At 40.9% G+C, this 25,929-nt stretch overlaps 1 protein-coding gene across 2 annotated transcripts in view; it reads right to left on the minus strand.

Moving 5' to 3' along the window:
• Window positions 1–25,929, minus strand: part of DRAM1 (DNA damage regulated autophagy modulator 1) — a 148,059-nt gene that overhangs the window by 39,819 nt on the left and 82,311 nt on the right. For both annotated transcript variants that reach the window (XM_053716980.1, XM_053716981.1), the window contains 2 exons: window positions 23,762–23,829; window positions 16,171–16,313 (listed from right to left, as the gene is read on the minus strand). In XM_053716980.1, the coding sequence (XP_053572955.1) occupies window positions 16,171–16,313; window positions 23,762–23,829 (211 nt within the window). The remainder of the gene's footprint in view (window positions 1–16,170; window positions 16,314–23,761; window positions 23,830–25,929) is intronic.

Genomic DNA, 25,929 nt, shown 5'->3' on the forward strand with positions numbered 1-25,929 from the left:
TTTATTGATGGCTCAGTGAGGATCCGTTCTTAGTAACGAATTGTGTACTTTTATTGGGGGTTTTATTGTTTGTTTTTAAGCCTGTTTTCAAGAAAGTTGTTAAAAAAAGGCTTTTTTGTCAGCTGTAGGACCGCCTTTTTAGGGAGGTTCTGATTATTTGATGTCAGAGCTTTTTTTGGCGCTTTTTTTCACTTCCTGTAAGAGTGAGGGGTGCATATTTCAGATGGCTTTGCTGTTTAGAAGGCTTCTTGCTGTTTTTGTTTCTCTAGAATCCGGATTGTAAACGGGATTGTTTTTTTCCTCAGTTTGGTGCGGTTTGCAAGACAGGTAGGGCACCTCAGTGATTCTGCTTAGGTGTAGTGTTGCCTGGGGTATGTTTTCCTTGATTTGGTAAATTTAAAAGGAACATTTATTTATGAACATTTTTTTGTTCTGTATTGTATCCTTTGTTAAACGATAAAAAAAATTCGATTTTTTTATTTGCTTCTTTTTTTTTTATTATAGATCAAGAGGGTGTGCAGGATGTTACCTGTAGCTTATGTTTTGATGCCCAGGTGGAACCCCCCAGTACCTTTTTGTTCTTCATGTATTGAAAGACCTTTAGCTTATAGAAATAGACTTTTTTACCCTGAGCCATCATTAGCTAATGCAGATGCTGTTCAGGAGCCTCCTGTTTCAGATGTGCCACAGCTGTCTCCTCAAGCATGCAAATCTTATTCATCTGCATTGTGTTTCCTCTCATGCTCCGTCTGGGGTTACTTTGCAAGATATTGCTGCCCAGGTATCCTCTGCGGTATCTGAGGCATTGTCTGCTTTTTCCATGCTGCAGGGAAAACGCAAAAGGAAATTTAAAAGAAACAGTAACTAAGGTTTCTGATCCTGAAGTGGTTAATCAAAGTATTTCCTCTCAGAATTCTGAGGATGAAGATTCTTTGGGTGCATGTGAGGGTGAAATCTCGGATTCAGGTAGTATAATTCCTTCTGCTGATGCTAAAGTTGTGTCCTTCAGATTTAAGCTGGAACACCTCTGCTTGTTACTTAAGGAGGTTTTGGCTACCTTGGATGACACCGATACTACTCTCGTTGTTAACCCTAAGAAGTCTAGTAAGCTGAACAAGTATTTTGATGTTCCCTCTGCGGTGGAGGTATTTCCTGTTCCAGACCATGCTTCTGAGATTATTGCACGGGAGTGGGAGAGACCTGGTATTCCTTTTTCTCTATCTCCTATTTTTAAGAAAATGTTTCCTATAGCTGACTATTAAAGAGTAATGGCAAACGGTTCCTAAGGTGGAAGGAGCTATTTCCACTTTGGCTAAGAGGACCACTATTCCTATAGAGGATAGTTGTTCCTTTAAGGATCCAATGGATAAGAAATTGGAGGCATTATAAGAAAATGTATGTTCACCAAGGTCTTCAATGGCAGCCTGTGGTGTGTATTGCTACTATTACGAGTACTGCAGCTTACTGGTTTGATGCCTTGTCTGATTCTATTCAGACAGATACTCCTCTTGAGGTGATCTAGGACAGGATTAAAGGGCCATTATACACTCATTTTTTCTTTGCATAAATGTTTTGTAGATGATCTATTTATAAAGCCCATAATGTTTGTTTTTATTAAAAATGTATAATTTTGCTTATTTTTAAATAACATTGCTCTGATTTTCAGACTCCTAACCAAGCCCCAAAGTTTTATTTGAATACCGTCCGCTACCTTCTCCAGCTTGCTCCTGTTTGTGTAAATGGTCTTTTCATATGCAAAAGATGGGGGAGTGTCTTATTTCCCACTTGCAGTGGGCTTTCCAATAACCTTTTCAACAGAGCTAAACTGAAAGCTTCTAAGTACATTTTTAAACCATTTTATACTGGATTTTTATATCAGTATCTGCATCTTATTCTTTATAGTAGTGTCTATTGCATGAAGTTATATGAAAATGAGTGTATACTGTCCCTTTAAGGCTCTTAAATTAGCCAATTCCTTTATTACGGGTGCTTCCTTACAGGTCATTAAACTGGGAGCAAAAATGTCTAGTTTTGCGGTTCTAGCTCGCAGAGCCCTTTGGTTAAAATCCTGGTCTGTGGATGTTTCTTCTAAATCTAAGTTATTAGCTATTCCCTACAAGGGTAAGACCTGGTTTGATGAAATTATTTCAGATATCACAGGAGGAAATTGATCTTTTCTTACTCAGGATAAGAAGAATAAGCAAAAAACATAATTTATGCTTACCTGATAAATTCCTTTCTTCTGTAGTGTGATCAGTCCACGGGTCATCATTACTTCTGGGATATTACTCCTCCCCAACAGGAAGTGCAAGAGGATTCACCCAGCAGAGCTGCATATAGCTCCTCCCCTCTACGTCACTCCCAGTCATTCGACCAAGGACCAACGAGAAAGGAAAAGCCAAGGGTGAAGTGGTGACTGGAGTATAAATTAAAAAATATTTACCTGCCTTAAAAACAGGGCGGGTAGACGTTCCTTCTTTGAAGAAGGATTTGGGCATAAAGAAGGAACAACAATCTCTTGATTGATATTCCTGTTAGTAACTACCTTAGGTAAGAACCCAGGTTTAGTACGCAGGACTACCTTATCCGAATGAAAAATCAAATAAGGAGAATCACAATGTAAGGCTGATAATTCAGAGACTCTTCGAGCCGAGGAAATAGCCATTAAAAATAGAACTTTCCAAGATAACAACTTTATATCAATGGAATGAAGGGGTTCAAACGGAACGCCCTGTAAAACATTAAGAACAAGGTTTAAACTCCATGGTGGAGCAACAGTTTTAAACACAGGCTTAATTCTGGCCAAAGCCTGACAAAAAGCCTGGACGTCAGGAACTTCTGACAGACGTTTGTGTAACAGAATGGACAGAGCTGAGATCTGTCCCTTTAATGAACTAGCAGATAAACCCTTTTCTAAACCTTCTTGTAGAAAAGACAATATCCTAGGAATCCTAACCTTACTCCAAGAGTAACCTTTGGATTCACACCAATATAGGTATTTACGCCATATCTTATGGTAAATCTTTCTGGTAACAGGTTTCCTAGCCTGTATTAAGGTATCAATAACTGACTCAGAAAATCCACGTCTTGATAAAATCAAGCGTTCAATTTCCAAGCAGTCAGCTTCAGAGAAGTTAGATTTTGATGTTTGAAGGGACCCTGTATCAGAAGGTCCTGTTTCAGAGGTAGAGACCAAGGTGGACAGGATGACATGTCCACCAGGTCTGCATACCAAGTCCTGCGTGGCCACGCAGGTGCTATTAGAATCACTGATGCTCTCTATTGTTTGATTCTGGCAATCAATCGAGGAAGCAACGGGAAGGGTGGAAACACGTAAGCCATCCTGAAGTCCCAAGGTGCTGTCAGAGCATCTATCAGGACTGCTCCTGGATCCCTGGATCTGGACCCGTAACGAGGAAGCTTGGTGTTCTGTCGAGACGCCATGAGATCTATCTCTGGTTTGCCCCAACGTCGAAGTATTTGGGCAAAGACCTCCGGATGAAGTTCCCACTCCCCCGGATGAAAAGTCTGACGACTTAAGAAATCCGCCTCCCAGTTCTCCACTCCCGGGATGTGGATTGCTGACAGGTGGCAAGAGTGAGACTCTGCCCAGCAAATTATCTTTGATACTTCCATCATAGCTAGGGAGCTTCTTGTCCCTCCCTGATGGTTGATGTAAGCTACAGTCGTGATGTTGTCCGACTGAAACCTGATGAACCCCCGAGTTGTCAACTGGGGCCAAGCCAGGAGGGCATTGAGAACTGCTCTCAATTCCAGAATGTTTATTGGCAGGAGACTCTCCTCCTGACTCCATTGTCCCTGAGCCTTCAGAGAATTCCAGACGGCACCCCAACCTAGAAGGCTGGCGTCTGTTGTTACAATTGTCCAGTCTGGTCTGCTGAATGGCATCCCCCTGGACAGATGTGGCCGAGAAAGCCACCATAGAAGAGAATTTCTGGTCTCTTGATCCAGATTCAGAGAAGGGGATAAGTCTGAGTAATCCCCATTCCACTGACTTAGCATGCACAGTTGCAGTGGTCTGAGGTGTAAGCGTGCAAAGGGTACTATGTCCATTGCCGCTACCATTAAGCCGATTACCTCCATGCATTGAGCCACTGATGGGTGTTGAATGGAATGAAGGGTGCGGCAAGCACTTTGAAGTCTTGTTAGCCTGTCCTCTGTCAGGTAAATCTTCATTTCTACAGAATCTATAAGAGTCCCCAGGAAGGGAACTCTTGTGAGTGGAACGAGTGAACTTTTCTTTTCGTTCACCTTCCATCCATGTGACCTTAGAAATGCCAGCACTAACTCTGTATGAGACTTGGCAGTTGAAAGCTTGAAGCTTGTATCAGAATGTCGTCTAGGTATGGAGCTACCGAGATTCCCCGCAGTCTTAGTACCGCCAGAAGAGCACCCAGAACCTTTGTGAAGATTCTTGGAGCTGTAGCCAATCCGAATGGAAGAGCCACAAACTGGTAATGCCTGTCTAGGAAGGCAAACCTTAGGTACCGATAATGATCTTTGTGAATCGGTATGTGAAGGTAAGCATCTTTTAAATCTACAGTGGTCATGTATTGACCCTCTTGGATCATAGGTAAAATTGTCCGAATAGTCTCCATCTTGAACGATGGAACTCTTAGGAATTTGTTTAGGATCTTTAAGTCCAGGATTGGTCTGAAAGTTCCCTCTTTTTTGGGAACCACAAACAGATTTGAGTAAAACCCCTGTCCCTGTTCCGATCGTGGAACTGAATGGATTACTCCCATCAACAAGAGCTCTTGTACGCAGCGTAGAAACGCCTCTTTCTTTGTCTGGATTGTTGACAATCTTGACAGATGAAATCTCTCTCTTGGAGGAGAGTATTTGAAGTCCAGAAGGTATCCCTGAGATATTATCTCTAGCGCCCAGGGATCCTGAACATCTCTTGCCCAAGCCTGGGCGAAGAGAGAAAGTCTGCCCCCCACTAGATCCGATCCCGGATCGGGGGCCCTCAATTCAGGTTTCCTAGTCTGCTTGCCCTTGTTCCAGGACTGGTTAGGTTTCCAGCCTTGTCTGTAGCGAGCAACAGCTCCTTCCTGTTTTGGTGCAGAGGAAGTTGATGCTGCTCCTGCTTTGAAATTACGAAAGGAACGAAAATTAGACTGTCTAGTCTTGGCTTTGGCTTTGTCCTGAGGCAGGGCATGGCCTTTACCTCCTGTAATGTCAGCGATAATCTCTTTCAACCCGGGCCCGAATAAGGTCTGCCCTTTGAAAGGTATATTAAGCAATTTAGACTTAGAAGTAACATCAGCTGACCAGGATTTTAGCCACAGCGCCCTGCGTGCCTGAATGGCGAATCCTGAATTCTTCGCCGTAAGTTTAGTAAGATGTACTACGGCCTCCGAAATGAATGAATTAGATAGTTTAAGGACTCTAAGCCTGTCCGTAATGTCGTCCAGAGTAGCTGAACCAATGTTCTCTTCCAGAGACTCAATCCAGAATGCCGCTGCAGCCGTGATCGGCGCAATGCATGCAAGGGGTTGCAATATAAAACCTTGTTGAACAAACATTTTCTTAAGGTAACCCTCTAACTTTTTATCCATTGGATCTGAAAAAGCACAGCTATCCTCCACCGGGATAGTGGTACGCTTAGCTAAGGTAGAAACTGCTCCCTCCACCTTAGGGACCGTTTGCCATAAGTCCCTTGTGGTGGCGTCTATTGGAAACATTTTTCTAAATATCGGAGGGGGTGAGAACGGCACACCGGGTCTATCCCACTCCTTAGTAACAATTTCAGTAAGTCTCTTAGGTATAGGAAAAACCTCAGTACTCGTCGGTACCGCAAAATATTTATCCAACCTACACATTTTCTCTGGTATTGCAACTGTGTTACAATCATTCAGAGCCGCTAACACCTCCCCTAGTAATACACGGAGGTTTTCCAGTTTAAATTTAAAATTTGAAATATCTGAGTCCAGTCTGTTTGGATCAGAACCGTCACCCACAGAATGAAGTTCTCCGTCCTCATGTTCTGCCACCTGTGACGCAGTGTCTGACATGGCCCTAATATTATCAGCGCACTCTGTTCTCACCCCAGAGTGATCACGCTTACCTCTTAGTTCTGGTAATTTAGCCAAAACCTCAGTCATAACAGTAGCCATATCCTGTAATGTGATTTGTAATGGCCGCCCAGATGTACTCGGCGCTACAATATCACGCACCTCCCTCTGAGCGGGAGATGTAGGTACTGACACGTGAGGCGAGTTAGTCGGCATAACTCTCCCCTCGTTGTTTGGTGAAATTTGTTCAATTTGTACAGATTGACTTTTATTTAAAGTAGCATCAATACAGTTAGTACATAAATTTCTATTGGGCTCCACTTTGGCATTGCAACAAATGACACAGGTATCATCCTCTGAATCAGACATGTTTAACACACTAGCAAATAAACTTGCAACTTGGAAATACAATTCAATTAGAATAATATTAAAACGTACTGTGCCTTTAAGAAGCACAGAAGATCTATGACAGTTGAAAATTAATAAATTGAAAACAGTTATAGCCTCAATCCTTGTAAACAACACAACTTTAGCAAAGGTAACAAATTCTGAAAGCAGGAAACAAATTACAGAATAAACGTTTTTTTATCTCAGTCAAACTATAATTCTCACAGCTCTGCTGAGAGACATTACCTCCCTCAAAATAAGTTTTGAAGACCCCTGAGCTCTGTAGAGATGAACCGGATCATGCAGGGAATACAATGAGTTGCTGACTGAAATATTTGATGCATAGTAAAAGCGCCAAAAAACGGCCCCTCCCCCTTACACACAGCAGTGAGGGAGAACAGAAACTGTCAGAAAAACAGATTAAGCAACTGCCAAGTGGAAAAATAGTGCCCAAACATTTATTCACACAGTACCTCAGCAAATGAAAACGATTTTACATTCCAGCAAAAACGTTAAACATAATCTCTAGTTATTAAACAGCTTTATGTGTTTCTTACAGTGTAATTCTAGTGAAGTACCATTCCCCAGAATACTGAAGTGTAAAGTATACATACATGACATTATATCGGTATGGCAGGATTTTCTCATCAATTCCATTGTCAGAAAATAAAAACTGCTACATACCTCTATGCAGATTCATCTGCCCGCTGTCCCCTGATCTGAAGTTTACCTCACTCCTCAGATGGCCGAGAACAGCAATATGATCTTAACTACTCCGGCTAAAATCATAGCAAAACTCTGGTAGATTCTTCTTCAAACTCTGCCAGAGAGGTAATAACACACTCCGGTGCTATTTTAAAATAACAAACTTTTGATTGAAGATATAAAACTAAGTATAATCACCATAGTCCTCTCACACATCCTATCTAGTCGTTGGGTGCAAGAGAATGACTGGGAGTGACGTAGAGGGGAGGAGCTATATGCAGCTCTGCTGGGTGAATCCTCTTGCACTTCCTGTTGGGGAGGAGTAATATCCCAGAAGTAATGATGACCCGTGGACTGATCACACTTAACAGAAGAAAAGTAATTTTCGTTCCTTTCGTAACTTTAGAAGTAAACCCTCCGCTTCCTCTTCCAAGCAGGAACTATCCAAGTCTTCCTGGAAGTCTGGTCAGTCTTGGAACTCAGGGAAACAGTCTAAGAAACCTACGGCTTACTCCAAGTCAGCATAAAGAGTCGGCCCCTGATACAGGAACGGATCTAGTAGGGGGCAGGCTTTCTCAATTTGCTCAGGCTTGGATATGAAGTTTCCCAGACCTGTGGGCCGTGGAAATTGTATCTCATGGGTACAAGATATAATTCAAGATGTTTCCTCCCAGAGGCAGGTTTCTTCTCTCAAGATTATCTGTAGACCAGATAAAAAGAGAGGCATTCTTAAATTGTATCAAGGATCCTTTTGCCCTGGGAGTTAAAGTTCCAGTTCCTCCGCAGGAACTGGGTCTGTGATTTTATTAAAATCTGTTTATGGTTCCCTAGAAAGAGGGGACTTTCAGACCTATTTTAGCCCTAAAGTGTTTAAAAAAGTTCCTCAAAGTACCGTCCTTCAAGATGGAGACTATACGTTCCATTCTTCCTTTGGTTCAAGAGGGTCAGTTTATGACAACCATATACTTAAAGGATGCGTACCTTCATGTTCCCATTTCACCGGGATCATCACAAGTTTCTAAGGTTTGCTTTCTTAGACAATCATTTTCAGTTTGTGGCATTTTCATTCGGTCTTGCCACAGCTCCCAGAATTTTCTCAAAGGGCTCCCACGGTTGGAAGGTGAATCTGGGAAAGAGTTCTCTGATTCCAGCCACAAGAGTAGTGTTTTTAGGGACCATAATAGAATCCCTACTAATGAGGATATTTCTGACAGAGGTCAGAAAAACAAAGATCTTCAGCTCTTGTCTTGTCCTTCAGTCCTCTCCTCGGTTGTCTGTGGCTCTATGTATGGAGGTAATTAGTCTGATGGTAGCTTCCATGGACATCATTCCGTTTGCTTGGTTCCATCTCAGACCTATGTAGTTATGCATGCTAAGGCAATGGAACGGGGACTATGGGGATCTGTCTCTGCAAATAGTTCTGGATCAGGCGACAAGGGACTTTCTTCTGTGGTGGTTGTCTCAGGAACACCTCTCCCAGGGAACTTGCTTTCACAGACCTTCCTGGGTGATCGTGACCACGGATGCCAGCCTTCTAGGTTGGAGAGCAATTTGGAGGTCATTGAAGACTCAGGGTCTTTGGACATGGGAGGAGTCAGTTCTCCTTATAAACATTCTAGAACTGAGAGCAATTTTCTATGCTCTACTGGCCTGGCCTCAGTTAGCCTTAGCCCGAATGATCAGGTTCCAGACGGACAACAGAACATCGGTGGCGTACATCAACCACCAGGGGGGGAACTCGGAGTTCCTTGTCTATGACAGAGGTGGCCTGGATAATCCAGTGGGCAGAGTCTCACAGCTGTTGTCTTTCTGCGATCCACATCCCAGGAGTGGACAATTGGGAGGCAAATTTTCTGAGCCGACAGACCTTTCATCCGAGGGAATGGGAACTCCGTCCGTAAGTATTTTCCAGTTTAATCCTCAATTGGGGGCAGCCAGAACTGGATCTTACGGCTTCTCTGCAGAATGCCAAGCTTCTTAGGTACAGCTCGAGGTCAAGGAATCCACAGGCTTTCTTGATAGATGCTCTGGCGGTCCCTTGGAATTTGTCTAGCTTACATATTTCCGCCGTTCGCTCTCCTGCCAAGAGTCATTGCTCGGATCAAGCAGGAGAGGGCGTCAGTGATTATCATAGCGCCGGCATGGCCTTGCAGGATCTGGTATGCAGATCTAGTGGAAATGTCTTCTCTACCTACCTCTGAGGAAGGACCTTCTACTTCAGGGTCATTTTCTTCTTCCAAATCTCGTTTCTCTGAAGCTGACTGCTTGGAGATTGAATGCTTGATTTTATCTAAGCTTGGGTTTTCAGAGTCATTGAAACCATGATTCAGGCTCGTAAGCCTGTGACAAGAAAGATTACTATAAGATATGGCATAAATATCTGTATTGGTGTGAATCCAGAGGCTACTCTTGGAGTAGAGTCAGGATTCCGTCTTTTGTCCAGGAGGGTCTGGAGAAGGGTTTGTCAGCAAGTACTCTGAAAGGTCAGATTTCTGTGTTGTCTATTTTATTGCATAAGCATTTGGTGGATGGATCAGGCCTATGTTTAAGACAGTTACTCCTCCCTGGAGTCTTAACCTTGTTCTTAGAGTTTTACAGCGGACTCCATTTAAACCTATGCATTCCTTAGATATTAAGAGGTTACCGTGGAAGGTTTTGTTTCTTCTTGCTATTTCTTCTGCTCGGAACTCTCGGCTCTGCAGTTTGATTCTCCTTATCTTATTTTTCATTCTGATAAGGTGGTTCTACATTTTAAATCAGGTTTCCTACCTAACGGCTAGATTACGAGTTTTGCGGTAAGAGGGGTGCGTTGCTAACGTGCACTTTATTCTCACCGCTCACTTACATACAGACCATGATTCAGGCTCGTAAGCCTGTGACAAGAAAGATTTACTATAAGATATGGCATAAATATCTGTATTGGTGTGAATCCAGAGGCTACTCTTGGAGTAGAGTCAGGATTCCGTCTTTTGTCCAGGAGGGTCTGGAGAAGGGTTTGTCAGCAAGTACTCTGAAAGGTCAGATTTCTGTGTTGTCTATTTTATTGCATAAGCATTTGGTGGATGGATCAGGCCTATGTCTAAGCCAGTTACTCCTCCCTGGAGTCTTAACCTTGTTCTTAGAGTTTTACAGCGGACTCCATTTAAACCTATGCATTCCTTAGATATTAAGAGGTTACCGTGGAAGGTTTTGTTTCTTCTTGCTATTACTTCTGCTCGGAACTCTCGGCTCTGCAGTTTGATTCTCCTTATCTTATTTTTCATTCTGATAAGGTGGTTCTACATTCTAAATTAGGTTTCCTACCTAACGGCTAGATTACGAGTTTAGCAGTAAGAGGGGTGCGTTGCTAACTTGCACTTTATTCTCACCGCTCACTTACATACAGCGCTGGTATTAAAGGTTGTTACAAACCCGGCGTTAAAAGGCAAGAAGTGAGCGTAGAGCAAAATTGAATTCCATACCGCACTCCAATACCAGCGCTGCTTAAATCAGCGGTGAGCTGGTTGTACGTGCTCGTGCACGATTTCCCCATAGACATCAATGGGGAGAGCAGGCTGAGAAAAAGTCTAATACCTGCAAAAAAGCAGTGTAAAGCTCAGTAACGCAGCCCCATTGATTCCTATGGGGAAACTAAAGTTATGTTTACACCTAACACCCTAACATGAACCCCAAGTCTAAACACCCCTAATCTTACACTTATTAACCCCTAATCTGCCTCCCCCGACATCGCCGACACCGACATTATACTTATGAACCCCTAATCTGCTGCCCTCAACATCGCCGACACCTACATAATGTTATTAACCCCTAATCTGCCGCCCCAACGTCGCCGCCACTATAATAAACATATTAACCCCTAAACCGCCGTACTCCCGCATCGAAAACACTAGTTAAATATTATTAACCCCTAATCTGCCTCCCCTAACATCGCTGCCACTATATTATATTTATTAACCCCTAAATCTAAGTCTAACCCTAACACCCCCTAACTTAAATATAATTAAAATAAATATAAATAAAACCTTCAATTATTACCTAAATTATTCCTATTTAAAACTAAATACTTACCTGTAAAATAAACCCTAAGCTAGCTACAATATAACTAATACTTACATTGTAGCTAGTTTAGGGTTTATTTTTATTTTACAGGCAAGTTTGTATTTATTTTAACTAGGTAGAATAGTTACTAAATAGTTATTAACTATTTAATAACTACCTAGCTAAAATAACCTAAGTTACACTAACACCTAACACTACACTACAATTAAGTAAATTACCTAAATTAAATACAATTAACTAAATTAAATACAATTAGCTAAATTACAAAAAAAAACAAAACACTAAATTACAGAAAACAAAAAACAAATTACAAGATCTTTAAACTAATTACACCTAATCTAATAGCCCTATCAAAATTAAAAAGCCCCCCCAAAATAAAAAAAACCCTAGCCTAAACTAAACTACCAATAGCCCTTTTCAGGGCAATGGCGAGCTTAGGTTTTTTTAGTTAAGGTTTTATTTGGGGGTTTGGTTGTGTGGGTGGTGGGTTTTACTGTTGGGGGGTTGTTTTTAAAAAAAAATTACAGGTAAAAGAGCTGATTTCTTTGGGGCAATGCCCCTCAAAAGGCCCTTTTAAGGGCTATTAGTAGTTTAGTTTAGGCTAGGGATTTTTATTATTTTGGGTGGGCTTTTTTATTTTGATAGAGCTATTAGATTAGGTGTAATTAGTTTAAAGATCTTGTAATTTGTTTTTTACTTTCTGTAATTTAGAGGGTTTTTTTTGTAATTTAGCTAATTTTATTGAATTTAGTTAATTGTATTTAATTTAGGGAATTTATTTAATTGTAGGGTTAGGTTAGGTGTTAGTGTAAGACAGGTTAGGTTTTATTTTACAGGTCAATTTGTATTTATTTTAGCTAGGTAGTTAGTAAATAGTTAATAACTATTTAGTAACTATTCTACCTAGTTAAGATATTTACAAACTTGCCTGTAAAATAAAAATTAACCCTAAGATAGATACAATGTAACTATTAGTTATATTGTAGCTAGCTTAGGGTTTATTTTACAGGTATTTCGTTTTAAATAGAAATTATTTAGTTAATGATAGAAGGTTTTATTTAGATTTATTTTAATTATATTTAAGTTAGGGGGTGTTAGGGTTAGACTTAGATTTAGGGGTTACTAAATTTAATATAGTGGCTGCGACGTTGGGGCGGCAGATTAGGGGTTAATAAATGTAGGTAGGTGGCGGTGATGTTAGGGGCGGAAGATTAGGGGTTAATAATTTTATTTTAGTGTTTGCGATGTGGGAGGGCCTCGGTTTAGGGGTTAATAGGTAGTTTATGGGTGTTAGTGTACTTTTTAGCACTTTAGTTATGAGTTTTATGCTACGGCTTTGTAGTGTAAAACTCATAACTACTGACTTTAAAATGTGGTACGAATCTTGACGGGATAGGGTGTACCGCTCACTTTTTGGCCTCCCAGGACAAGCTCGTAATACCGGCGCTATGGAAGTCCCATAGAAAATAGACTATACGCAAATTGCGTAAGTTGATTTGCGGTAAGGCCAAAAAAGTGTGCGGTGCCCCTAAATCTGCAAGACTCGTAATACCAGCGGTAGTAAAAAAGCAGCGTTATGAGGCTTAACGCTGCTTTTTTACTCATAACGCAAGACTCGCAATCTAGCCGTAAGGTTGTTTCTAACAAAAATATTAATCAGGAGATTGTGGTTCCTTCTTTGTGTCCTAATCCTTCTTCTCCTAAGAAGCGTTTGTGGCACAACCTAGATGTTGTGCGTGCTTTGAAGTTTTATCTTCAGGCGACTAAGGACTTTCGTCAGTCTTCTGCTTTATTTGTTTTTCTGGGAAACGCAAGGGTCAGAAAGCTACGGCTACTTCTCTTTCTCTTTGGCTAAGGAGTTTAAATTGTTTGGCCTATGAGACTGCTAAACAGCAACCTCCTGAGAGAATCACTGCTCATTCCACAAGGGCTGTTTCTTCTTCCTTGGCATTTAAAAATGAAGCTTCTGTGGAACAGATATCCAAGGCTGCAACTTGGTCCTCTTTGCATTCTTTTTCAAAGTTTTATAAATTTGATATTTTTGTCTCGGCTGAGGCTTCTTTTGGGAGAAGGGTTCTTCAGGCAGTGGTGCTTTCTGTTTAGGTTACCTGTCTTGTCCCTCCCTTATAATCTGTGTCCTCTAGCTTGGGTATTGATTCCCACTAGTAATTGATGATTCTGTGGACTCGCCATATCTTAGGAAAGTAAACATAATTTATGCTTACCTGATAAATTTATTTATTTCTGCATATGGTGAGTCCACGGCCTACCCTTTATTTTTTCTAAAAACCTCAGGCACCTCTACGCTTTTGTGTCTTCTTTTTCCATTTTTCCTTCTGCCGAATAACTGTGGATTATGGGCAAGGGAAGTGACATATATAGCAGCTTTGTTGTAGTGCTCCTCCTGCTGATCAGGAGTAATATTCCCACTAGTAATTGATGATTCTGTGGACCATATCCGGAAATAAATAAATTTATCAGTTAAGCATAAATTATGTTTTTTTTATATATATATAACCATGTTGGTTATGCAAAATGGGAATTTAAAATAAAGGGAGTATCTATCTTTTTAAATAATATTTTTTGAGTTGATTGTTATCCAGTTACCATCAAATAGTATTGGTCTCACATGCAACCACAGTCAGCTTATTCCTCACAGCTGACAAAAATCAGCTTCTCCTTAGAACAGGATCCGTGACTATACAGACATTATATGCAAAAAATAGTTGCACAGTGACTATAAAACTCGTAATCAGTATTTAGTCCAACATTGTGTGGAAACTAAGTAGTTAAAAATTCATTAATTTATTGTTAATATAAGTATAAAGTACAGCTTACAGGTTCGTCATTCAGAAACAATACACTGACCCCTCTGCGTCAACTGACGCATTTCGCTTGTTCCTTTTCAAAGATGGAGTCATTAAATACTGATTACATGTTTTATAGTGACTGTGCAACTACTAAATTTTGCATATCATGTCTATATTTAAAATGGAAGGAATACAGCAGTTTTGCATTTCCTAATGGTTCTCATTAGATGATAGCACTGACAGGTACCTCCTACTAAAGCTGATGGTCAATTCTGCAAATGTTCATTAGTTAATAAGTACTTCCCGCCAATATTTTTAATTTTAGAAACTTAATGAGTGCAATAGCCCTTTATGATAATAACATTTCCTGCCTTGTTTGTTTGTCAATTACAGCCCACTGTGGAAAAGGAAAATACTTTTGCCATGATTGTTTCTTGCAACAATGTACATTTCTAGCAAAGGGTGGTGTATGTGATAGCATTCCATTGAATGGGGCGTATTTTATAATATTCTATATGGAAAAGAGGGGAGTTATTAGCTACACACAGGTAATAATAGCCTTCCACGTCTTCACATGAGCATAAATAATTATTAAAATGTTACAATACTGGGTAAGAAGAGAAACCGAGTAAAAAAGCATTAATACATTACTGGAGGTGGTGCACTTTGAAAATCTAAAAGGTTTTCAAAATGTATAGGTGTCATAACAGGCATTTGTCAAAGAGAGTGATTTGATTTCTGTTCCTGCTGCTGTAAGGCATGCTGTACCTTTAAGAAGGCCTTATATCAATAAGGTCTTAATTATAGAAGTCCTTATAAGCTCTCTGCAGCCTGATGCTGCTTATGTATTGAGTGTGCTTGCTATGTCTTACTATGGCAATTTTTTTTATTTGGATTTTCTGGTTTGACTTGGCTTCCCTGACTTTACTTTTGTTTAATCCCTTATAGTTTAGAGTGACTTTTGCTAATTGACTTTGGCTTTCCTTTTGGATTTTGAACCTGTTTCTGATTTTGTACTGTTTTCCCTGTGTGGCTTTGACCTGGATAGCCTGACTTTGTATTCTCTAATTCCATACCTAAAGCATAGTGACTTTGCAGTTTGCTTTGTGTATTTGGTTATTTTCTTACACTGTCACTGCAGATGCAGATTTCTGCATCTTCAGTATTCTACAGCCTTATTACCATGGATACTGCTGTTCTCATGAGATCTGCATTAAAGGTATTTATTGTTATATTTTACATTCTGCTTCCTTCTAGAATTAAAGGGACACTAAACCCAATTTTTTTTTCTTTCATGATTCAGATAGAGCAATGCTTTACAGTACTACTTTTTATATAAACTTAGTAAGAGAACGAAAATAATTGATAATAGGAGTAAATTAGTATCCCTTTAACTTGTTAATAAGGTCTTCTGTTTTTTCTATTTACCTATGCAAGTTTAGTTTTTGTCTGGATCAAACTTTTTCCAAATGATATTTTCTTTGGTATTTAGAATAATTTATTTACAGTTACTTTTGAGTACTTATTTATTCTTTGGCATTGTAGGTGCTGATTAAAGTACTTAAGAAAGTTCATCTACTGAGTTTGGTCTCTGTTGCTCTCTTACCCCTAACTCCTCCTTGTTTACTGTGCTTAGCTTGCATTATCCCAGTAGGGGTTTGTGGTAAGGTGGGCCTCACAGCCATTGAATCCAGCTCTGTGCAATTTTTGTTTTCTGGCCCACGCTTGATGCAGAAGTATCCTGTTCCCGGCCAGGAAATCAGTGTGTCAGATATTACAATATGAATCATCAACAATTTAACATGTTAAATAATTTAACAACAATAACAACTAATATTTAAGTATCAGTTGCTCACTGGCTGATAGAACCCCCACACCCTAAAAACATTTTTCAGCATAGATAAAACATGTTTCTACATATTGCAATATCTTGTTTAGATGCATCAAGGATAAAAAATACTTTAATATAAAGGAATGCTACTGACTACGTATTTTACATTCCTAAGTTATATAAAGTTATTGAGCTTTTATTAGTCAGTTCATATTACAGATGTGTGTGTATGAATGAAAAAAACTAGATGCATATCCAAATCAAAACATTATAACAACATAATATCAGCCATGTTATTAAAATTGTATAAAAATTAAAATAATAGCATATAATAACCTACCTGAAAGGTGGCAACAATACCCATACCAATACAGCCAATCAATCCAATTACTAATGCTGCTTTATTGAGCCAAGGTTTTATAAAACTAGATATATCATTTTGCTTTGCTAATATTTTGTATCTTGCATACATTGTAGCAGCACCTAAAATAAAAATAAAACAGAATATGTTTTTTTTGGAGGGGAATGCAACTATATAATACAATGTCAGTAATTAAAAACCATTGTTACGGTTATTAAATACAAAAAACAAAAGCTTGATTGATACATATTGTTTGATGAATTGCATAGATCACGAGAAGCATGTGCAGTCTGTGGCATGGCAATACTGTTTTGGTAGGAGCTTGTGCAGTCTGTGGGTGTGATTAGTCAGTTTGAGGCGGAGCTTGTGCAGTTTCTGGGCATGGTGATACAGTTTTTAGAGAAATTTTCAAGCCTGTGGGTGTTGCTGTTCAGTTTAGGGTGAAACATGTGCTGTCTGTGGCTGATGCAGGTCAGTTTAGGGAGGAACGTGTGCTGTCTGTGGCTGATGCAGGTCAGTTTAGGGAGGAACGTGTGCTGTCTGTGGCTGATGCAGGTCAGTTTAGGGAGGAACGTGTGCAGTCTGTGGCTGAAGCAGGTCAGTTTAGGGAGGAACGTGTGCAGTCTGTGGCTGATGCAGGTAGGTTTAGGGAGGAACTTGTGCAGTCTGTGGCTGATGCAGGTCAGTTTAGGGAGGAACGTGTGCAGTCTGTGGCTGATGCAGGTCAGTTTAGGGAGGAACTTGTGCAGTCTGTGGCTGAAGCAGGTCAGTTTAGGGAGGAACTTGTGCAGTCTGTGGCTGATGCAGGTAGGTTTAGGGAGGAACTTGTGCAGTCTGTGGCTGATGCAGGTCAGTTTAGGGAGGAACGTGTGCAGTCTGTGGCTGATGCAGGTCAGTTTAGGGAGGAACTTGTGCAGTCTGTGGCTGATGCAGGTCAGTTTAGGGAGGAACTTGTGCAGTCTGTGGCTGATGCAGGTCAGTTTAGGGTGAAACATGTGCTGTCTGTGGCTGATGCAGGTCAGTTTAGGGAGGAACGTGTGCAGTCTGTGGCTGAAGCAGGTCAGTTTAGGGAGGAACGTGTGCAGTCTGTGGCTGATGCAGGTAGGTTTAGGGAGGAACTTGTGCAGTCTGTGGCTGATGCAGGTCAGTTTAGGGAGGAACGTGTGCAGTCTGTGGCTGATGCAGGTCAGTTTAGGGAGGAACTTGTGCAGTCTGTGGCTGAAGCAGGTCAGTTTAGGGAGGAACGTGTGCAGTCTGTGGCTGATGCAGGTCAGTTTAGGGAGGAACTTGTGCAGTCTGTGGCTGATGCAGGTCAGTTTAGGGAGGAACGTGTGCAGTCTGTGGCTGATGCAGGTCAGTTTAGGGAGGAACTTGTGCAGTCTGTGGCTGATGCAGGTAGGTTTAGGGAGGAACTTGTGCAGTCTGTGGCTGATGCAGGTCAGTTTAGGGAGAAACTTGTGCAGTCTGTGGCTGAAGCAGGTCAGTTTAGGGAGGAACTTGTGCAGTCTGTGGCTGAAGCAGGTCAGTTTAGGGAGGAGCTTGTACAGTCTCTAGGCATAGCAATTCAGTTTGGAAGGAACTTGTGGAGTCTGTAGGTGTGGCTTGTCAGTTTGGGGATAAGCTTGTGCAGTCTATAGGCAAGGCTGTATATTTCTGGGAGCATTATGTGCAGTCTATTTGCAAGGCTATATATTTCTGGGAGCAGTATGTGCAGTCTATGGGCACAGCTGTATAGTTCTGGGAGCAGTATGTGCAGTCTATGGACAAGGCTGTATAGTTCTGAGAGCAGTATGTGCAGTCTATGGGCAAGGTTGCATATTTCTAGGAGCAGTATGTGCAGTCTATGTACACACCTGTATAGTTCTTGGAGCAGTATGTGCAGTCTATGGGCAAGGTTGTATAGTTCTGGGAGCAGTATGTGCAGTCTATGGGCAAGGTTGTATATTTCTAGGAGCAGTATGTGCAGTCTATGAGCATGGCTGTATAGTTATGGAAGCAGTATGTGCAGTCTATAGATAAGGCTGTATAGTTATGGAAGCAGTATGTGCAGTCTATAGATAAGGCTGTATAGTTATGGAAGCAGTATGTGCAGTCTATGAGCATGGCTGTATAGTTATGGAAGCAGTATGTGCAGTCTATAGATAAGGCTGTATAGTTATGGAAGCAGTATGTGCAGTCTATGAGCATGGCTGTATAGTTATGGAAGCAGTATGTGCAGTCTATAGATAAGGCTGTATAGTTATGGAAGCAGTATGTGCAGTCTATGAGCATGGCTATATATTTTTGGGACCAGTATGTGCTGTTTATGTGCACAGCTGTATATTTTTGGGAGCAGTATGTGCAGTCTATGGGCAAGGCTGTATAGTTCTTGGAGCAGTATGTGCAGTCTATGGACAAGGCTGTATATTTCTGGGAGCAGCATGTGCAGTCTATGGGCACGGCTGTATAGTTCTGGGAGCAGTATGTGCAGTCTATGGGCACGGTTGTATATTTCTGGGAGCAGTATGTGCAGTCTATGGGCACGGCTGTATAGTTCTGGGAGCAGTATGTGCAGTCTATGGGCACGGCTGTATAGTTCTGGGAGCAGTATGTGCAGTCTATGGGCACGGCTGTATAGTTCTGGGAGCAGTATGTGCAGTCTATGGGCAAGGCTGTATAGTTCTGGGAGCAGTATGTGCAGTCTATGGACAAGGCTGTATAGTTCTGGGAGCAGTATGTGCAGTCTATGGGCACGGCTGTATAGTTCTGGGAGCAGTATGTGCAGTCTATGGGCACGGCTGTATAGTTCTGGGAGCAGTATGTGCAGTCTATGGACAAGGCTGTATAGTTTTGGGAGCAGTATGTGCAGTCTATAGACAAGGCTGTATATTTCTGGGAGCAGTATGTGCAGTCTATGGGCACGGCTGTATATTTCTGGGAGCAGCATGTGCAGTCTATAGGCACAGCTGTAAAATTCTGGGAGCAGTATGTGCAGTCTATGGACAAGGCTGTATAGTTCTGGGAGCAGTATGTACAGTATATGGGCACGGATGTATATTTCTCGGAGCATTATGTGCAGTCTATGGACAAGGCTGTATATTTCTGTGAGCAGTATATGCAGTCTATGGGCAAGGCTGTACATTTCTGGGAGCAGTATGTGCAGTCTATGGGCACAGCTGTATAGTTCTGGGAGCAGTATGTGCAGTCTATGGGCAAGGCTGTATAGTTCTGGGAGCAGTATGTGCAGTCTATGGGCACAGCTGTATAGTTCTGGGAGCAGTATGTGCAGTCTATGGGCAAGGCTGTATATTTCTGGGAGCAGTATGTGCACTCTATGGACAAGGCTGTATATTTCTGGGAGCAGTATGTGCAGTCTATGGACAAGGCTGTATAGTTCTGGGAGCAGTATGTGCAGTCTATGGGCAAGGCTGTAAATTTCTGGGAGCAGTATGTGCAGTCTATAGACAAGGCTGTATATTTCTTGGAGCAGTATGTGCAGTCTATGGGCACGGTTGTATAGTTCTGGGAGCAGTATGTGCAGTCTATGGACAAGGCTGTATAGTTCTGGGAGCAGTATGTGCAGTCTATGGACAAGGCTGTATAGTTCTGGGAGCAGTATGTGCAGTCTATGGACAAGGCTGTATAGTTCTGGGAGCAGTATGTGCAGTCTATGGGCACGGCTGTATAGTTCTGGGAGCAGTATGTGCAGTCTATGGGCACGGCTGTATAGTTCTGGGAGCAGTATGTGCAGTCTATGGGCACGGCTGTATAGTTCTGGGAGCAGTATGTGCAGTCTATGGACAAGGCTGTATAGTTTTGGGAGCAGTATGTGCAGTCTATGGGCAAGGCTGTATATTTCTGGGAGCAGTATGTGCAGTCTATGGGCACGGCTGTATATTTCTGGGAGCAGCATGTGCAGTCTATAGGCACAGCTGTAAATTTCTGGGAGCAGTATGTGCAGTCTATGGGCACGGCTGTATAGTTTTGGGAGCAGTATGTGCAGTCTATGGGCAAGGCTGTATAGTTCTGGGAGCAGTATGGGCAGTCTATGGGCAAGGCTGTATATTTCTGGGAGCAGTATGGGCAGTCTATGGGCAAGGCTGTATATTTCTGGGAGCAGTATGTGCAGTCTATAGACAAGGCTGTATATTTTTGGGAGCAGTATGTACAGTCTATGGGCACAGCTGTATAGTTCTGGGAGAAGTATGTGCAGTCTATGGGCACGGCTGTATAGTTCTGGGAGCAGTATGTGCAGTCTACGGGCATGGCTGTATAGTTCTGGGAGCAGTATGTGCAGTCTATGGGCAAAGCTAAGCAGTTTGGAGAGGAGTTTGTACAGTCTGTATGATTAGGCAGTATAAATGGAGTTTCTAGATTTGGTGGGCATGGGTGGACAGTTTTGATGAGCTTTGAGGTCTTTTGGGGGTGGAGTTTGTGCCTTTCTAAGTAAATACTTTGAGACTGAGTAAACACTTTGCAATTGCACTATGAATGTTTAATTATGTGTAGCAAAACATTTTGCTATATACTGTTATTATTTATTTTACCCCCTTTTCCTGTAATTTAAGAGGTTTTCTATTCTGAGAACTGGTAGTTCACATGGCAGGTTTCAAAGGCCTAACCCTTCTACATATCTGTCCCTTATTGGATTCAGAAGATATGATAAAATAAAGGATGCAAAACCATGAATATGTTGCTAAAATAATGGCTCCTCCAAATAAGGCAAATGGTGGGTCTAACAAGGTGATAATGCATTTTAAACTTTTTAAACTCATCCATTATGTTAGTTTACTTGGGAAAAGTGTCCTCTGCCTGTAAATAGTTCTAGGAGCAGTATGTGCAGTCTTTGGGCAAGGCCTTTCTTGTGCAACGCTGCCCCCCTGCTCTTGTGTGGCCAATTGCACAAGAGCAGGGCCTGTCAATCACCCTGGACTTTTGGGAGAGATAGAAAAAGCTAACCATTAAAAAACATACTACAAAATGAAGGATGGATGGGAGTTCTAAGGTTGGATTACTTAGTTAGTTTTCATAGTGTTTTTATTATAACAGTCATGATGTTGACATGCTCTCAGTTTCTACATTTTGTTTAAATTACAGAACAATTAGAAAAGATATAGGTCTATTAAAACCAGCTTTTTCATAGACACATAAACCATTAATTAAGGCATTTACAAAAAACTAAAAATACAAATAAAATTATTTCTTGTGGAAATATATTCAATTTAAATTTAAAATAATTAAACTTTTTTCCAAGCACCTCCTTCTCAGTCACCTTTAGCTATTAGCCTATCAGGGGACAGATCTAACAAACAGTGCAGGTCTTCATGAATGCGCATTATGGATTAACATATGCGCAAACTCTCTTCTCTTTCTTGGGCTATAATCTTGAAAGAGAGAGTCACACTGTCAGCACCTTACAATTATTGCCCATCATTAAGGGATATTTCAGCCTTTTTACTTTGTGCATGCAGTGACCCTTAAAGGGACATTATACTCAAACATTTCCTCTTTCTTTAATAAAATGAATCAATTTTTGATCCTTGTTGGTGTATGTTTTTATTTTCAAGAAAGCAGAAATTCTAGCCAAATTAAAGTGAATGGGCAGCAAAATTGGCATTATAGTGAAAAAAAGATGTTAGCGCATGCCATTTTAGCACTAACAAACCCATATCTACAGTATCCCACAAAAGTGAGTACACCCCTCACATTTTTGTAAATATTTTATTTATTTTTTTCATGTGACAACACTGAATAAATGACACTTTGCTACAATGTAAAGTAGTGAGTGTACAGCCTGTATAACACTGTAAATTTCCTGTCCCCTCAAAATAACTCAACACACAGCCATTAATGTCTAAACAAAAGTGAGTACACCCTTAAGTGGAAATGTCCAAATTGAGCCCAAATTGTCAATATTTTGTGTGGCCATTATTTTCCAGCACTGCCTTAACACTCTTGGGCTTGGAGTTCACCAGAACTTCACAGGTGGCCACTGGAGTCCTTTTCCACTCCTCCATGACGACATCACGGAGCTGGTAGATGTTAGAGACCTTGCGCTCCTTCCGTTTGAGGATGCCTCACAGATGCTTAATAGGGTTTAGGGCTGGAAAAATGCTTGGCTAGTCCATCAGCTTTACCCTCAGCTTCTTCAGCAAGGCAGTGGTCATCTTGGAGATGTGTTTGGGGTCGTTATCATGTTGGAATACTGCCCTGCTGTCCAGTCTCTGAAGGGAGTGGATCATGCTCTGCTTCAGTATGTCACAGTACATGTTGGCATTCATGGTTCCCTCAATGAACTGTAGCTCCCCAGTGCCAGAAGCACTCATGCAGGCCCAGATCATGACACTCCCACCACCATGCTTGACTGTAGGCAAGACACACTTGTCTTTGAACTACTCACCTGGTTGCCGCCACACACTCTTGACACCATCTGAACCAAATAAGTTTATCTTGGTCTCATCGGACCACAGGACATAGTTCTAGTAATCCATGCCCTTAGTCTGCTTGTCTTCAGCAAACTGTTTGTGGGCGTTTTTGTTGTGCATCATCTTTAGAAGAGGCTTCCTTCTGGGATGACAGCCATCAGACCAATTTGATGCAGTGTTCAGCGTATGGTCTGAGCACTGACAGACTGACCCCCCCACCCCTTCAACCTCTGCAGCAATGCTGGCAGCACTCATACATCTATTTCCCAAAGACAACCTCTGGATATGATGCTGAGCATGTGCACTCAACTTCTTTGGTCAACCTTTGCGAGGCCTGTTCTGAGTGGAACCTGTCCTGTGAAACTGCTGTATGGTCTTGTCCACCATGCTGCAGCTCAGTTTCAGGGTCTTGGCAATCTTCTTAGAGCCTAGGCCATCTTTATGTATAGCAGCTATTTTTTTTTTTCAGATCCTCAGAGAATTCTTTGCTATGAGGTGCCATGTTGAACTTCCAGTGACCAGTATGAGAGAGCGTGAGAGCGATAACACCAAATTTAACACACCTGCTCCCCATTCACACCTGAGACCTTGTAACACCAACGAGTCACATGATACCGGGAAGGGGAAATTGCTAATTGGGCCCAATTTGGACATTTCCACTTAGGGGTGTACTCACTTTTGTTGCCAACGGTTTAGATATTAATGGCTGTGTGTTGAGTTATTTTGAGGGGACTGCAAATTTACACTGTTATACAGGATGTACACTCACTACTTTGCATTGTAGCAAAGTGTAATTTCTTCAGTGTTGTCACATGAAAAGTTATAATAAAATATTTACAGAAATGTGAGGGATGTACTCACTTTTGTGGGATACTGTATGTGTTTAACCCTCACAAATGGATTAAACACAGTTAAAGTACTGATCAGGAGCTGCAAAGAACTCCTGGCTCTGAGTGGACCAAAACCAAAGAGCCAATAAGCAGTTGCAAAACCCAGATAGATTTGCTCAAATCTGTTTATTTCTTCAGGGAGGGGTTATGGGTTATTTGGTTTCTGTTTTGGGATATTGGATCAAAATATATAAATCTGCGAAAAGACTATTTAGCTAAATTAGTTTACAAAATAATGTGGCTATAACCTGTAAGTAATTATTGTATCACACCTACCTAACATGGCCGACACACTGATCATGAATCCAAAGACACCACTTTCAGGAGGTGTTGTCCCTGTGTCACTTAAAAAAAATATGTGTTAAGTTTGATAATAAGAGTTGTCACTTAATACTACATTTTTACTTTAAACAACAGATAATATATACCCGGGGTTCAACTATGCCACAGATTGGAAGCAAACTATTTGCACCAAGCACAGTAGATATAATGTAAGGAACTTGTTTCTCATATTCACTGGATACATAAGTGTGGGTGGTAGTAACATATTTCCCAAAAAAACGTAAGACACACATATTTGAAGAAATCTGAGCAGGGGAATTCCAGAGTTAACACAGCTATACAAACATTAAAAGGAAAGTTAAGTGAACAGCTGGCTCTGTACAGTGAATATTAAATCTATTTTGGAGTTGCACAGAGCAAACTAACCAATCAGCACCCTTGTTAGCTTTATAGCAGCTGTATAACCCAAACATGCTAGCAAATAATATGTCCCATAAAACAATCAAACATAGTATGTCCTAATGAGACTAACCGATGACAATATACAGTAAATTAGCCATAGGGAATTAGCACAGTCTGTTTCATCTGATGCATATACTCTATTCATATTGTAATTAAATAGTATTCAAAAAATAGCAGATGAGCGTGAAATTGGAACACAAAGTCAAATAGAAAAATATAGAATTTTTTTCATTACAATATAAGTAATCTGGAATAAATGATGGCATTGTATTGCATGCATCCTAGCAAAAAAAAAAAAAAAGTTTTATTTTTAAAAAGATAATTTTGCAGTGTGCTAAATCCACAAATAAATTTAAATAGATATATGTAAACAGTATACATACGCCTAGATTTAGAGTTTTGCGTTAGAAGGGGTGCGTGAGCTACGCGTGTTTTTTCCCCCCCGCACCTTTTAAACAACGCTGGTATTTAGAGTTCTCAGAAGGGCTGCGTTAGGCTCCAAAAAGGGAGCGTAGAGCATAATTTACCGCCACTGCAACTCTCAATACCAGCGTTACTTACGGACGCGGCCAGCTTCAAAAACGTGCTCGTGCACGATATCCCCATAGGAAACAATGGGGCAGTTTGAGCTGGAAAAAAAACCTAACACCTGCAAAAATTCAGCTCCTAACGCAGCCCCATTGTTTCCTATGGGGAAACACTTCCTAAGTCTGCACCTAACACCCTAACATGTACCCCGAGTCTAAACACCCCTAACCTTACACTTATTAACCCCTAATCTGCCGCCCCTGCTATCGCTGACCCCTGCATATTATTTTTAACCCCTAATCTGCCGCTCCGTACACCGCCGCAACCTACGTTATCCCTATGTACCCCTAATCTGCTGCCCCTAACACCGCCGACCCCTATATTATATTTATTACCCCCTAATCTGCCCCCCCCCATGTCGCCGCTACCTACCTATACTTATTAACCCCTAATCTGCCGACCGGACCTCACCGCTACTATAATAAATGTATTAACCCCTAAAGCTAAATTTAACCCGAACACTAACACCCCCACTAAGTTAAATATAATTTTTATCTAACAAAATATTTTTATTTTTTTTAACGAATAATTATATTGTAGCTATTTTAGGATTTATATTTATTTTACAGGCAACTTTGTATTTATTTTAACTAGGTACAATAGCTATTAAATAGTTAATAACTATTTAATAGCTACCTAGTTAAAATAATTACAAAATTACCTGTAAAATAAATCCTAACCTAAGTTACCATTACATCTAACACTACACTATCAATAAATTAATTAACTAAACTACCTACAATTATCTACAATTAAATCAACTAAACTAAATTACAAAAAAACAAACAAGCAAGCACTAATAAAAAGATAACAAGAATTTTAAACTAATTACACCTACTCTAAGCCCCCTAAAAAAATAACAAAGCCCCCCAAAATAAAAAAATGCCCTACCCTATTCTAAAATAGAATAGCCAATAGAATGTGAGCTCAATCTGATTGGCTGATTGGATCAGCCAATCCGATTGAACTTGAATCTGATTGGCTGATTCAATCAGCCAATCAGATTTTTCCTACCTTAATTCCGATTGGCTGATAGAATCCTATCAGCCAATCGGAATTCGAGGGACGCCATCTTGGATGACGTCACTTAAAGGAACCTTCATTCGTCGGGA

Source organism: Bombina bombina, chromosome 6, assembly GCF_027579735.1.
Source record: "Bombina bombina isolate aBomBom1 chromosome 6, aBomBom1.pri, whole genome shotgun sequence".
Taxonomy (NCBI): domain Eukaryota; kingdom Metazoa; phylum Chordata; class Amphibia; order Anura; family Bombinatoridae; genus Bombina; species Bombina bombina.